The 15,890-nt window shown below is 41.3% G+C and overlaps 1 protein-coding gene across 1 annotated transcript in view; it reads right to left on the bottom strand.

Annotated features, from left to right (window-relative positions):
* LOC109424815 (protein serrate) overlaps positions 1-15,890 on the bottom strand; it is a 170,724-nt gene that overhangs the window by 30,677 nt on the left and 124,157 nt on the right. Inside the window, exons 10-12 of the mRNA XM_062847344.1 lie at positions 5,012-5,125; positions 4,720-4,944; positions 4,351-4,478 (exon numbers count right to left, since the gene is read on the bottom strand). Of these exons, the coding sequence (XP_062703328.1) occupies positions 4,351-4,478; positions 4,720-4,944; positions 5,012-5,125 (467 nt within the window). The remainder of the gene's footprint in view (positions 1-4,350; positions 4,479-4,719; positions 4,945-5,011; positions 5,126-15,890) is intronic.

Genomic DNA, 15,890 nt, shown 5'->3' with positions numbered 1-15,890 from the left:
GTTTGCTCTGCGTTTGCTCTGCGTTTGCTCTGCGTTTGCTCTGCGTTTGCTCTGCGTTTGCTCTGCGTTTGCTCTGCGTTTGCTCTGCGTTTGCTCTGCGTTTGCTCTGCGTTTGCTCTGCGTTTGCTCTGCGTTTGCTCTGCGTTTGCTCTGCGTTTGCTCCGCGTTTGCTCTGCGTTTGCTCTACGTTTGCTCTGCGTTTGCTCTGCGTTTGCTCTGCGTTTGCTCTGTGTTTGCTCTGCGTTTGCTCTGCGTTTGCTCTGCGTTTGCTCTGCGTTTGCTCTGCGTGTGCTCTGCGTTTGCTCTGCTTTTGCTCTGCTTTTGCTTCCCCCAGAGGGATTCCCGGAGGAATTCCCAGAGGGATTCCCGGAGGAATTCCCAGAGGGGTTCCTAGAGGAATTCCCAGAGGGGTTCCCGGAGGAATTCCCAGAGGGATTCCCGGAGGAATTCCCAGAGGGATTCCCGGAGGAATTCCCAGAGGGATTCCCGGAGGAATTCCCAGAGGGATTCCCGGAGGAATTCCCAGAGGGATTCCCGGAGGAATTCCCAGAGGGATTCCCGGAGGAATTCCCAAAGGGATTCCTGGAGGAATTCCCAAAGGGATTCCTGGAGGAATTCCCAAAGGGATTCCTGGAGGAATTCCCAAAGGGATTCCTGGAGGAATTCCCAAAGGGATTCCTGGAGAAATTCCCAAAGGGATTCCTGGAGGAATTCCCAAAGGGATTCCTGGAGGAATTCCCAAAGGGATTCCTGGAGGAATTCCCAAAGGGATTCCTGGAGGAATTCCCAAAGGGATTCCTGGAGGAATTCCCAAAGGGATTCCTGGAGGAATTCCCAAAGGGATTCCTGGAGGAATTCCCAAAGGGATTCCTGGAGGAATTCCCAAAGGGATTCCTGGAGGAATTCCCAAAGGGATTCCTGGAGGAATTCCCAAAGGGATTCCTGGAGGAATTCCCAAAGGGATTCCTGGAGGAATTCCCAAAGGGATTCCTGGAGGAATTCCCAAAGGGATTCCTGGTGGAATTTCCAAAGGGATTCCTGGAGGAATTCCCAAAGGGATTCCTGGAGGAATTCCCAAAGGGATTCCTGGAGGAATTCCCAAAGGGATTCCTGGAGGAATTCCCAAAGGGATTCCTGGAGGAATTCCCAAAGGGATTCCTGGAGGAATTCCCAAAGGGATTCCTGGTGGAATTTCCAAAGGGATTCCTGGTGGAATTCCCAAAGGGATTCCTGGAGGAATTCCCAAAGGGATTCCTGGTGGAATTCCCAAAGGGATTCCTGGAGGAATTCCCAAAGGGATTCCTGGAGGAATTCCCAAAGGGATTCCTGGAGGAATTCCCAAAGGGATTCCTGGAGGAATTCCCAAAGGGATTCCTGGAGGAATTCCCAAAGGGATTCCTGGAGGAATTCCCAAAGGGATTCCTGGAGGAATTTCCAAAAGGGTTCCCAAAGGGATTCCTGGAGGAATTCCCAAAGGGATTCCTGGAGGAATTCCCAAAAGGATCCCTGGAGGAATTCCCAAAGGGATTCCTGGAGGAATTCCCAAAGGTATTCCTGGAGGAATTCCCAAAGGGATTCCTGGAGGAATTCTTAAAGGGATTCCTGGAGGAATTCTTACAGGGATTCCTGGAGGAATTCCCAGAGGGATTGCTGGAGGAATTCTCAAAGGGATTCCTGGAGGAATTCCCAGAGGGATTGCTGGAGGAATTCCCAGAGGGATTGCTGGAGGAATTCCCAGAGGGATTGCTGGAGGAATTCCCAGAGGGATGCCCGAAGAAATCTAGCTCTCTGCTCTAGCTCTTTGCTCTAGCTCTCTGCTCTAGCTCTTTGCTCCAGCTCTCTGCTATAGCTCTCTGCTCTAGCTCTTTGCTCCAACTCTCTGCTCTAGCTCTCTGCTCTAGCTCTCTGCTTTAGCTCTCTGCTCTAGCTCTCTGCTCTAGCTTTCTGATCTAGCTCTTTGCACTAGTTCTGTGAGATTGGCATCCAAAGATTCTGCATGCAAAACAAAATTCATCAATGAATCACGTTAGTAGTTCATTATGTCGTTTTCGTTTTTTCGGCGATGCTACACCGTTTCGTGCTACACTTTGCGCTGAAAAAACGAACAACTTTGGGGTAGTTGCATTGGTGTGCGTGTATAAAAACCAAAATATTGACAACTTTGCAAACGCTGATTGGTGGACGCGGTGTACACCTGCTACACTCCCGATTTTCTGAGTGCTGCATTATCATGAGCGGTGCAGAAAAAGTGCTATACCGGTGCAACACGAAAATCAAAAACGAACATTTTCGGTGCAAAACTGCTGCACCGGTGTAGCACCGCCGCAAAAACGAAAACGACATTAGATAATTGACGAGTGCACCGATGAACTGAATTCATCGCGGTCCGAGAATTTTGACACTACAGCGGGGTCATTCCCAATCAGAATTGTTCAATTCTGATTGGAAATCTTTCACTTCTGATTGGAAGCGACCCCACTGTAGTGTCAAAATTCTCGGACCGCGATGAATTCAGTTCATCGGTGCACTCGTCTATGGGCTGATCCACCGATGAACCAAATTCACTCGGTCCGAGAATTTTGACACTAGAGCGCGGTCAATTCCAACCAGAATCGTCCAATTCTGATTGGAAACGGCCCCGCTCTAGTGTCAAAATCCTCGGAAGTCCATGGACTTGTCCAACGGTGAACTGAATTCACTCGGTTTGAGAATTTTGACACTAGAGCAGAGCCGTTTTCAATTGGAATCTAGACTTTCTTATCGAAAATGGTCCCGCTCGTGTCAAAATTCTCGGACCGAGTGAATTAGGTTCACCGGTGGATAAGTCCATGCACGAGTTCACTAATGTAACGTTTGAGCAGTGCCGTATTTCCAGAAAATGAACTAGTTTCCATGACCACTATGACTAGATGGACTTATCCACCGGTGAATGGAATTTACTTGGTCCGACAGAATTGGACGATTCTGATTGGAACAGACCCCGCTCTAGTGTCAAAATTCTCGGACCGCGATGAATTCGGTTCATCGGTGGATAAGTCCATAGACGAGTGCACCGATGAACTGAATTCGTCGCGATCCGAGAATTTTGACACTAGAGCGGAGCCGTTCCCAATCAGAATTGTTCAATTCTGATTGGAAATTGTTCACTTCTGATTGGAAGCGACCCCGCCCTAGTGTCAAAATTCTCGGACCGCGATGAATTTTGTTCATCGGTGCACTCGTCTATGGACTTATCCACCGATGAACTGAATTCACTCGGTTTTAGAATTTTGACACTAGAGCGGAGCCGTTTTCAACTGGAATCTAGACTTTCTTATTGAAAATGGTCCCGCTCGTGTCAAAATTCTCGGACCGAGTGAATTCAGTTCACCGGTGGATTAGTCCATGCACTTATCCACCGGTGAACCGAATTCACTTGATCTGACATTTTTTTACGCAAGAATGGAATCATTTTCAATTATAAAATCGTTCAATTCTGATTGGAAACGACCCCGCTCTAGTGTCAAAATTCTCGGACCGCGATGAATACGGTTCATCGATGGATAAGTCCATAGGACCAAAATTCCAAAATGATTGCAGTAAAACTGACATCAAAACTTCTTTAATCTTCAAAAATACAAATTGAAGTAAAAATGTAACAGATAAAGGATGAACAAAGCTTTTGACATTACTCGAATCATCACAATTCCAAGCTTGATTCCAAGCGTCACAGCCATCTTCGATTCCCGCCTGTCTCACTGAACTGCCACCACCACACAAAGAAGACCTCAACGGCGTGCTCGGAAACGAACCCGATCCAAGCAACCTGCTTGAGCTCACTCGCTCGCTCGCTTGCTGGGCTTATTTAGATGTCAACCGCACAATGTTCGACATTCTTCGACCGCGCACGCGGATCAAAATCCCAAATTCTCAGCTCATTGTCCACCGATTAAAACTACTGCTGCTGCTGCCGTCTTTGCCTACTCCAGAAGCCCCAGCCTGCTCTTCGTCGAAGCATTTTAAGCATCTCAACTGCGGTCTGACAGTCAGAAAACAGAATTGAAAACAGAAAAACGTCCAACCGAATTTATTTAGATTAATGGTCACGCTGTGGTGAACTTCCCCGCCCCCGCCACTCTTGAACGAACTGCCACAACACAACAACTGTCATAATGGAAAGAGATTAGGCAGGAGACGGCGACGCCAAACACAGAGAGGGAAGAAAGGTGGAAAATGACGAAACCATTAATAACTGTTAATAATACATCAACCATGGTCCAAGGAGTTGGAGATGGAGAGTCCCCAAGCAGGCGGGGAAAACGAATGCTCATATTTACCGCGTGCGCGGGACAATATTTGACTTTTACTTACCTCACACAGCGTCCCGGAGTAGCCGAGCGGGCAGATGCACTTGAAGTTGCCGATCAGATCGACGCACTCGCCCCCGTTGCGGCAGGGGAAGTTGGCGCACTCGTTGATATCGGTACTGCAGTCACGACCTGTGTGTGTGTGTGTGTGTGTGTGTGTGTGTGTTGTCATGGAGATGAAACAAACAAATGCGAGGGTTAGGATTTCGTTCGGGGGTTCATTTCGTGGCCTACTTCGACGCGCGTGAGGTCGATCGTGTTCGTGCGTATCAATTAACTAACGACCCGATCCGACTTCGACGATCGAAGACGGCGACGATGCGAGCGATGTTTCAATCGAAGTAGCCATTTGATGGATTGATTGGACACTCACCGGTGTAGCCCACGGCGCACGCGCAGTGGTAGTCGTTTACCAGATCGATACAGGTGGCACCGTTTTTGCACCGGCCGACGCAGTCATCGAGATTCTGGGCGCACGTTGGACCGCCCCAGCCCTCCAGGCAGCTGCACTGGAACGATCCGGGCAGGTTCCGGCAGGACTCGGCGTTGATGCACGGTCCCAGCCCGGACGCGACGTTCGTTTCGCACTCGTCTACGTCTGTTTTTGGAAGGAAAATGGAAACAGTTGAGGTTATGGCTTTCGATCAAGGGCGCAGATCACTTACCGATGTTGCAGGTTTCTCCCGTCCATTGCGGTGGACATTCGCAGCGAAACTTCCCCACCATATCGATGCAGGTTCCGCCGTTCTGACAGGGTCCTTCCGCGCATTCGTCAATGTCTGAAAAAAAAACGAAAGAATCAGTACAGTGAACGCTCCAAACTGACAGATGATCGATCGCCAAGTCTCCGAACCCGAAGAACGGCGCCAACTAAAATCCATATCTAGCGGACGATGACCATAGCTAACCGGATAATTACCCCAAAGTCCCCCCTAGATGGTTCTAGTTCTGCTTCGTTCGCGTTCGCCTCGCGGTAATCAATTCGGCTCGGGCAATTCAAGCGCGATCGAAGCAACCATCGCTGCTGAGTTCGATTTATCGCACGTTTTCTCGCAGCTTGCTGCAAGCTGAGCAAAGCCGCCATAATCCGGTATACGGGCGATTCTCAACAGAATTTGATGAGCCCATTTTCGTCCATGCCCATTATTGTGCCCAACTAATCCGGACAAATTGAGGCTAGGTGTGAAGAAAAAACCCAGACGTTCATTTTTCAAACTCCGTTGACAATAACTATTCAACGCGCCCGACGACAAATATGTCTTTCCGATACAAGGGAGAAATTCGTCAGAAGCTCACCACAATGGACGTCGTTCAACGCTCGCTCAAAGTCAAAGAGACGCACATTCCACACACAGATTCCGAGAATCTCCCACACACACGGGCGCGAGCGTTCCTCCGGCTCCGAGTCCGAGCGAGTGTTCACCCTTTCGCTCGAAAAGATTCGATTAGATTTGGTGAAAGAAAGTTCACAATTATTAGTCGTTTTGCTTCGTGTCGCCCTCCCATCTCTCGCTCTCTCACTCTGCGAGAGCTAATCACCCTGGTAACACTGCACAGTGGGCGAAAACTGGGCCCATAACCACTCTTATTTTTTTTTTTTTTTCGTTATGGACTTATCCACCGATGAACCGAATTCATCGCGGTCCGAAAATTGTGACACTAGAGCGGGGCCATTCCCAATCAGAATCGTTAAATTCTAATTGGAAAGACCCCGCTCTAGTGTCAAAATTCTCGGACCGCGATGAATTTGGTTCATCGGTGGATAAGTCCATGGTACAGAGAGCAAAATCTTCGAAAATAGACGAATGCACAGATGAACTGAATTCATCGCGGTCCGAGAATTTTGACACTAGAGCGGGGTCGCTTCCAATCAGAAGTGAAAGATTTCCAATCAGAATTGAACAATGCTGATTGGGAACGACCCCGCTGTAGTGTCAAAATTCTCGGACCGCGATGAATTCAGTTCATCGGTGCACTCGTCTATAGTAATTTCAGCGTTCATGGTGACACTCTGACGAATTTTTTGTAGAGATTTGCAGTGCCATTTTCTGTAGAATTCTTCGTTGAAATGCTGCAGTACTATTTGTAGAGATAACCAGGGATGGGAACACTCACTTGCAAAGAGTTACACTCACTTGGTATTTTCTCAGCTCAGAAGCATGCATGTCGGATGGAGTAGGGGTCGCACATGAATCCTAAAGTTGCGACAGAGTTGTGAAAGCGACTCTCTACGAGGTGAGTGTTATTTACATTCACCTCGTGGAGAGTTGCCTTCGAAGCTTCCTCACGACTACGGTAAGCGTGTGCGACCCCTAATCCATTCGGCAAAGTTTTAGACAAAACCACAAGGCAAAAGTCGTCCATACATCGTTTCTTGATTGCACGCTTCTGAGCTGAGAAAACTGCAAGTGAGTGTAACTCTTTGCAAGTGAGTGTTCCCATACCTGCCGATTTTGTTGTGGAATTCTACGTTGATCTTTGTCAAACAATATTTTGTCTGGCGTAGGTATTCGGTGGTATTCCTGTTGAAATTCTACAATGAATTACTGTAGTAAACTTTTTAAAAATATTCTGTAGAATTTACAATGGAATTCGACGTTGAATTTCTGGAGAAACAATTGTAGAGTCTTTCGGAGACTTTTCTGGGGGAATTCTCCTTTGAATTTCTGAAGATCCATTTGCACAGATTTTCAGTATAACTTTTGGTGGCATTTTACGTTGATGATCTTTCATATCTTTGTAGAGATTTCCAATGGCATTTCTTGTGGAATTGAACTTCAATTTCGTGAAGTAATTTGTGTAGAGATTTTCGGAATAATATCTGAAAGATATCTACATGCAACCTTGCAAGTGATATTTGTAGAGATTTCCAGTGGCATTTTAAGTAGAACTCATTTGTGGAGATTTCCTGCGGAATTTGTTGTGGAATTCTACGTTGAATTTTGAAACTTGAGGAGTTCAACACTAAATTTCTAAAGAACTATTTGTAGAGATTTCCAGCAGAATTTTTATGACATTTTTCGTTGAATTGCTGTCCAATCTTTGTAGAGATTTTCAATGGCATTTCTAGTGGAATTGTACTTCAATTTCATAAATGAAATTGTGTATAGATTTCCCGCGTTCCAGTGAATTTCTACATGAAATTTCCTGAGTGATCTGTGTAGAAGTTATCGTCAGAATTTCGAATTCTGTAGTACTTTTTGGTAGTGATGGTAATTCTAGTAAAGTTCCACACTGAATTCTGTCAATAACCTTTGTAGAAATTTTCTGCTGATTTTTTTTTTGTGGAAATCTAGGCTGAACTCTACCAAGTTCGCAAGAATTTTTAGTAAAACTCTTCGCTGAATTTCGTAAAGATTTCCTCCAACACACAGTGGTTGAAATCGCGAAAAACACGATCGTGGGCATTTTGAGTGTGATAATGTGAAAATAATATAATGTGATGTTCTGCAAAGTTGTTACATATTTTAACCCTCGAGCGATCGCGCTGTTGTATTTTGTACAACACGTTGAAAAAATCTCGCTTTTTGTACTCAGCATTAGTGTGGTGCTGACGCAGGTAGTCAACCGCGCGAGTTACGGAAGGTTAAGGAGCAACTTTTGATAACTTTTGATTTTTGATAAATTTACCCAAAAGTTAGATGAAAAATCTATTTTCTACAAAAGCAAAGAAAACTAAATGGTGTCTTCGGCAAAGTTATAGATAATATCATGCAGAAAAATATTGCCGAAGAGACTTTTGCTCTATCTTTTGAAATGAGCGATATATAATAAATTTAGTATAAAAACCCCTTAAAACCTTGAAAATCCACTAAATGCTTTATATCTCTTTTGGATTAGGTTTTCGAGGCTTCCGATGTTCTGAATACTTTTTCATTATGTTATTGTGCATCTTTTTTCTTAAGACAGTGTTGCCATATTTTCATTGTTTCTATGTGATTTTTTAATTTTCCTATAAAAAATGACTGTTTTTAATAATGAGATATCTCGAAAAGTTGCAAAAAGTTAAATAAAAGAAAATCGGGTTAAGTACGGTTCCTTTGAATTCCACTAAGAATTTGCATCCTTTGACAGATACGTATTTCGACCTCAACTGTAAGGTCGTCTTCAGTGTCTTGTACTTGACTCGACAAGACACTGAAGACGACCTTACAGTTGAGATCGAAATACGTATCTGTCAAAGGATGCAAATTCTTAGTGGAATTCAAAGGAACCGTACTTAACCCGATTTTCTTTTATTTACAGATATTCCCCTAACAAGCCCAGGTTAATCATCATCATCATGCAAAAAGTTGCAAAAAATTCAAAGCATGATGAAAAGTTGAATAAAATTGCTATCTTATACAGGTCAACTGATGAGTTGCTCTCTGTCTCTTCGATGCTTAAAATCTGTTTGAAAATTGTCACTTTTACACTTTTAAATGTTGAAATAAATACTTTTTCCATGTGATAATCTAAAAATTGTGCTATGCAATGGTCAGCAAAGTTGTTGCATATTTTTAGAGCAAACTTTTGACAAAATTACTTTTTCAAAAAAATTGCCTTAAAGTTAGATAAAAAAATATTTTTCTTGGGAATCCGCAAATCAAAATGGCGTATTCAGGAAAGTTGTTCTAAATGGTAAAGGGAAAAACTTTGTCGAAGACACCATGACTCTATCTTCAAAAATTACCATTTTAGAGCTGATTTTATGAAAAAAACCCCTTAAAAGTTTAGAAAAACATGAAAATTTCACTTAACTTTTTTTATATTTCAATTTCTTGACATGGAATGTTTTAGGAACTATTTTGTATTCAATAAATGCACAATTTTGTCGAAGACACCAAAAAGTTATCTTGAATATTTCTCTTGATAACATGCGTTTTCAAAGAAAAAAAGCACATTTTTGAACCAAAATATTTTTTTATCTAACTTTAAGGCAATTTTTTTGAAAAAGTTATTTTGTCAAAAGTTTGCTCTAAAAATATGCAACAACTTTGCTGAACATTGTATAGCACAATTTTTAGATTATCACATGGAAAAAGTATTTATTTCAACATTTAAAAGTGTGAAAGTGACAATTTTCAAACAGATTTTAAGCATCGAAGAGACAGAGAGCAACTCATCAGTTGACCTGTATAAGATAGCAATTTTATTCAACTTTTCATCATGCTTTGAATTTTTTGCATCTTTTTGCAACTTTTCGAGATATCTCATTATTAAAAACAGTCATTTTTTATAGGAAAATTAAAAAATCACATAGAAACAATGAAAATACGGCAACACTGTCTTAAGAAAAAAGATGCACAATAACATAATGAAAAAGTCTTCAGAACATTGGAAGCCTCGAAAACCTAATCCAAAAGAGATATAAAGCATTTAGTGGATTTTCAAGGTTTTAAGGGGTTTTTATACTAAATTTATTATATATCGCTCATTTCAAAAGATAGAGCAAAAGTCTCTTCGGCAATATTTTTCTGCATGATATTATCTATAACTTTGCCGAAGACACTATTTGGTTTTCTTTGCTTTTGTAGAAAATAGATTTTTCATCTAACTTTTGGGTAAATTTATGAAAAATCAAAAGTTATCAAAAGTTGCTCCTTAAAATATGTAACAACTTTGCAGAACATCACATTATATTATTTTCACATTATCACACTCAAAATGCCCACGATCGTGTTTTTCGCGATTTCAACCACTGTGCAACATTCCTAGTGGAATTCTACGTTGAATTCCTGCAGTAATCATTGTAGGTTTCTGATGGCATTTCTAGTGATGCTTTATTGGCGAATTGCTGGAGTTATCTTTGTAGAGATTTCCATTTAAAATTGCCATATACTCTACGCTGCATTTCTGCAATAATTTTCATACAGATTTCCAGCAGTAATATTTGTAGAGATTTCCGGTGAAGTTCAGGCAAATTTCGATGTGAAATGTGTGAAGTAATTTTTGTAGAAATTTCCATCAGATATTGCAGAGACATTTGGCGGTAAATTGAAGCAATATTTGTAGAGTTTTCTGAAAAAAATCCAATGAATTTCAAAAAGAATTTCAGATGCAATATGCCGAGCAATATTTGTAGAGATTTTCGCCTCGATTCTTGTAAAATTTCTTATGTAATCTTTACAGTTCCATCAGAACTCCTAGTAGAATTCAACGTTTCAAATTTGCAGTAATATTAGTGAAGATTTGCGCCAGAATTTTGTTGTGAGGCTCTCCGTGAACTTTTTTAAATAATTCTTGTAGAGATTTTCTTTCGAATTCCTAGTTGATTTGTTAGTTGCTTTCTACATTGAACTTCAGAAGTCACCTTTGTAGAGTTTTCCAGCGATTTCTAAAGGAATTTCATAAATTATCTTAGTAGATATTTTCAGCAGATTGTCAAGCAGAATTCTACATAGAATATTTGATGTAACATTTGTAGACATTTAATCCAAAATTCCCAATAGAATTCTGTTGAATAGCTGAATATTTGAATAGTTGTAGAGATTTTGAAATTTTGTAATTTGCAGTGATTTGTTGTGAAATTCTCAGCAGAATTCAACGTAAAAATCAGTGTTCAATTACTAAATCTATATTTGTAGAGATTTCTGCCAAAATTCCTTGTAGAATGCATCGTTAAATTTCTGGAGTAACTTTTGGAGAGAGTTCCAGAAGAAGGGTTTCCACGTTGAATTTCTGCCGTGATCTTTGTAGACATTCAGTGATTTTTTTTATCTTTGTAGAGTTTTCTGAAGTAATTTTTATAGAGATTATCGTCAACATTGCAGTTGCATTCATCATTAAAGTTTTGACATCACTATGAAAACAACATCATGCCAATTTCTATTGTCAAGAAAGCTGTCTCATAAACGATGAAGAGTGAGAAATGAACAACTAAGAGAAAGCAGTGGGCATCAAAGGACGACAAGTCAATGTAAGCTGTGAAAAGTAACCAGTGAAGAGTGAAGAGTGTACAGTGCAGTGCAGTACACTGTGCACAGTGAGGAATGAGAAGATAGCAGTGCGGAATGAGGAGTTAGAAGTAAGCAAAGCAGAGTAAAAACTGAGTGAGAAGCAGTAAGAAGTGAGTAGTAAGGAGTGACAAGTAAAAACGAAGAATGCATAATGAAAAGTATACACTGAGGACTAAGGGGTGAAGAATAAGTAAGAATTAAGCTGTGATGAGTTAACATTGAAGAATGAAGGTTTAAGAGTGAGGATTGTGAATAAGTGGAGTGAAAAATGAGCAGTGAAGAGTCAGTAGTGAGAAGTAATCAGTGAGGAATGGCAATGATGAACGGTAAAGGTGAATCAGTAAGTAGTGATAAGTCGCAGTATGGAGTTAGGAGGAGTTAGAAGTTAGTTTATAGCGCAGTTTTTAAGGATTATCTGCAGAATTTTGTTGTTGGGCGCTACGCTTCTTAAAGTATGTTTTGTAAAAAAAAAGTTGATCATGAATTCTAGTGGATTTCCTAATTGCATCCTACATTGAATATCCGAAACTATATTTGTAGAGTTTCCCGGTAGTTTTTTTTGAGTGGATTTTTCAACTAATCTGTGCAGATTTTTGCCAGAATTCTGAGTAATTCCTCGTTTAACATCGGCAATCGTATTTGTAGAGATTTCCCACTGAATGCTGAGTGGCATCATCGTTGAATAACTTTGGTTATCATTGTAGAGATTTGAAGTAGTATTTCAAGTGGAATTCTACGTAAAATGTATGGATAATTTTACAGTGCAATCTCTACTGGAACTCTATCTTAAATTCTTCTATTATTCTTCATAATGCTGCCTTACGCTGCCGCATACAGTATAGTTGGCTCATATTATTTTTTGAAAATTTGGATTTTCATTGCTAAATGGTTTAGTTTTCGTGTGAGAGGAATGAGAAGTCATTGCAGAAACGGAGAATTGACCTTCTCACCATACAAAAATTCTGCTCATTACTACAAATCTAGTACTTTACCGATCTGTCCTATTAGAAATCAGGAGTGAGTAATGAAAATGAGAAGTGAGCAGAGTGTTATATGTCGACTGGGCTTCCCGCTAAACCGCTCAGGTAATTCCTGTTTTTCCGCATTAGTAAATTTAACAATTGATCCAGTATGGAGGGAAACGTTATTTTTCCTTTCGAAATAGTAGCGAGGACTGAGTTGTTTATAGTGAGAAGTGAGAAGTTAGCAGTCAGAAGTTAAGAGTTAGTAGTGAGAGTGAGTAGTGGTTACTGAATATTGAACTGCGAAGAGTGAGAAGTGAGCAATACGGAGTGAGATGTCAGTAGTGAAAAGTGAGGAGCGGAAAGTCATCAGTGTAGAGAGAGGAATAAGAAATGAGAAGTGAGAAATGGCAAGTTAGAATTGGAGAGTGAAATCAGTGAGTAGTAAAGAGTGCGTAAAAGAGTGCGAATTAAGAAAAAAGCTATCAATGAGAAGTGAAGAGTGAGGAATGTGAATCAGTGGAAAAATCTGTGGTAAATCTGGTTTCTGGGGATATTCCAGTGAAATTCCTCAAATAATCGTCGTGGAGAATTTCAGCAGATTTACATATGCAGAAATTTCCGCCAGAACTTCTAGTAGAATTCATAGCGGAATATCTGTAGGGATTTTATTAAGATTATTTGTGGGATTCAACGTCGAATATTTTAAGTTATCTTTATGGAGTTTTACTTCAAAAAAATCCACTAGGAAAACCACCGAAAAACATCGCAAAAGCCATCTTAAGTAGTAACGCAACGAAAAGTACACATAGGAAGCATTCTATATCTAGTTTCCAAAGTCATCTTTTCAGAGTTTTCGTGTGAATTTTCTAGTGGAACTTTGAAAGCAATTTCTGCGTATAGTTTCGTCGGAATTTCAAGCTGAATACTCGTTGAATTTCTGCAGTAGTCTTTGAAGAGATTTCCGGCAAAGTTATTCCTAATTTGTATGTTTTTATCGCAAAATGATTCAGTTTTACGTATAACAGAAGTGAGAAGTGTGCAATTACAAGTCAGGTGTGAGCCGTGAGAAGTGAGGAGTAAGCAGTGAAGAGTGAGAAGTTTGATCAGAGTAAGGAGTTATCAGCGAAACGAAAAAAAAGTGTGAGCGGTATGGATTGTTAAGAGAGGGCTGAGTTGTTTGGAGTGAGAAGTAGAAGGCTGAGCGGAGTTGGCTGTGATTATCGAAAGGTGAGCGGTGAATAGTGAAGAGTGAGAAATAAAAAAAATATTAGTAAAAGTTAGCAGTGGCTATTGAGTATTAAGCATTGAAAAGTGAGAAGAGATCAGTGCAGTGTGCGATGTAAAATCTTCTTGGCGTAACGTCGAAACTGACAAAGCCTGTTTCTCAGCTTAGTGTTGCTATGAGCACTGCCACAGTTATTAACTGAGAGCTTCCTCTGCCAATGCCCCACTCGATACACATTTTTGTGGTACAATAGATCAATAAACCACGTCTAAGTTTAATTTTTACAAGTTTGGCTGAATAAGCTATTACTCAGCTATGATTGTTAGTTGGACATTTTTGCATGTGTATATCGTGTGGCTGACAGGCAATGTCCAAGAAAGTCGATTAGGAATGCTGAATACCCATGCCTTCCCAACAAACATTTTGCAGCACAAGAGTGCAAAAACACTGTTTAGTAAACTTATTCAGTTAGTCCTGGTTCTTGGTTTTACAGCTGCGGCTGTAGGGACCATATAGGGACATTTGAGATGTGGGTAGTGAAAAGTGAGGAGCGGGAAAATATCAGTGTAGAGTGAGGAACAAAAAGTGTAGTAGTTAGTATTGGCAAGTGGAAAAGAAGAGTGATTAAAAAGGACTGAGTAGTGAAGTGTCAGAGGTGAAGACTGAGCAGTGAAAAGTGCAGAGTACAGAGTCAAGAATGTGCATCAGATGTGATAAGTAAGCAAGCAGTCAGAAATGATAAATGAAAAATTAAGAACGAGAATTGTGAATCAGTGTAAAAGTGTGCAGGGAGAAGTAATGATGAGTAGTTGGGAGTGACCAGTGAAAAGAGAGACGTGGAAATAAGAAAAAAAGAGTGAGAATGTAGTAGTGTGAAGTGAGGAGTTTTCACTGCCCGCTTCTCACTCCACACTACTAACTTCTCACTTCTTTTACCTTATTTTCGCTTCTCTCTCTTCATTGATCACTGGTGTGAGGAGAGAAATGAGTAGGGAAGATTGAGAATTTACAAGTGAGATGTGATGAATGATGACCGAGCAGCGAGAAGTAAAGATTGAGGAATGAACAGTAAGTAGCTTGTGGCAGTGAGTAGAAATGAGTAGTGATGAGTGAACAGTGAGAAGTGAGAAGAAAAAAGTGAGGAGTGAACAGTGGGAAGTGAGAAGTATACTGTACAGAATGAGCAGTGAAAAGTAAAGAGTGATACTTGTTCGTGAAGAAATACGTTGAATTCCTTCTCTAGCAAAATCCCTAATGAAAATTTATTTCGAAGTCCTGGAATAACTTTTGTAGAAATGTCTGTCAAAATTCAGGAAAAATGCAGGATTTTCTAGTGGTGTTTTTACAACAATTATGACGACACATTTGAATAGAATTCAAGCGAATAGAATTTGAATGAAATGGGAGCAAAATTCGAGACAGGAATTGAAATGGGAAATGGTGAGAGAATAGAAACGAAATTTGGAGCAATAATTGAAACGAATTATGTCGGAATGATTATTGAAGCGATAATTGGAACTTGAATGGGAAGGAGAATTAGAATGACAACTTGATCGCGATAATGATTAGACTAGAGTTGGAATTAAAACCACAGTTATGGTCCCATGTTTTGCCCACTGTGCGCTGACTTGACTTGAACCGACTTGCAGCAGACAGCAAGCCATGAGAAGCCAGCGAAGAAGCTGACTAGACAAGTTGCTAGCCAACCGAAGCCAAAGTAAGCCGTGAAATCTCTAATAAATCCACTTTATTCTTCCATCACTCGCGCCCGGCCGTGGCTGGCCCCGTCGTAGGAAGAAAAAGATGTTCATTCGTTAAAGAATTTATCTATGCCTCATCCCCGCGACGATACAGAAAGAAGCCCCAACCACAATAACAACAACAACAACCAGGGCCGGATCTAAGGGGGGGCCAGGGGGGCCCGGGCCCCGGGCCTCCACATTTTAGGGGCCCCCACAAAAACATTTTTTGGTTGCTAACATTAACTTTATTTTTCATATTGCTCAAGTACTGTTAGAAAATAAGGAAAAACATTTTTGGTCATCTCTCCGAGGGGCCTCCACATCCGCTCGGGCCCCGGGCCCCCACAATCCTTAATCCGGGCCTGACAACAACACCACCAGCAACTTCGACAATGAAGGAAGTCAGTAATGTTTAAACAATAATCAAAAATAAGCGCGCGTGTGTGTGCCTAAAAGTTGATGGGTGTGCGCACCACCCTCCCGGGCCAACCTCGCCCCTTTCGCACCACATCACAACAGTTGAACCCACCCGCCGTGGTCCAGACTTGGACCGTGGCGGACCTGAACCTGGACCCCGTCCTGCCTTCTCTTGTTGGAACCTAATAATTTGGAATAATTAGCTTACAGTTAGCCTTTTCTTCCGTACGGGGACCTACGGAACGGGTGCTACACCG

This window comes from Aedes albopictus, chromosome 1 (genome assembly GCF_035046485.1).
Source record: "Aedes albopictus strain Foshan chromosome 1, AalbF5, whole genome shotgun sequence".
NCBI classification, from domain to species: domain Eukaryota; kingdom Metazoa; phylum Arthropoda; class Insecta; order Diptera; family Culicidae; genus Aedes; species Aedes albopictus.
The sequence above is the reverse complement of the archived record's forward strand: the minus strand, read 5'-3'. Positions and strand labels throughout refer to the sequence as shown.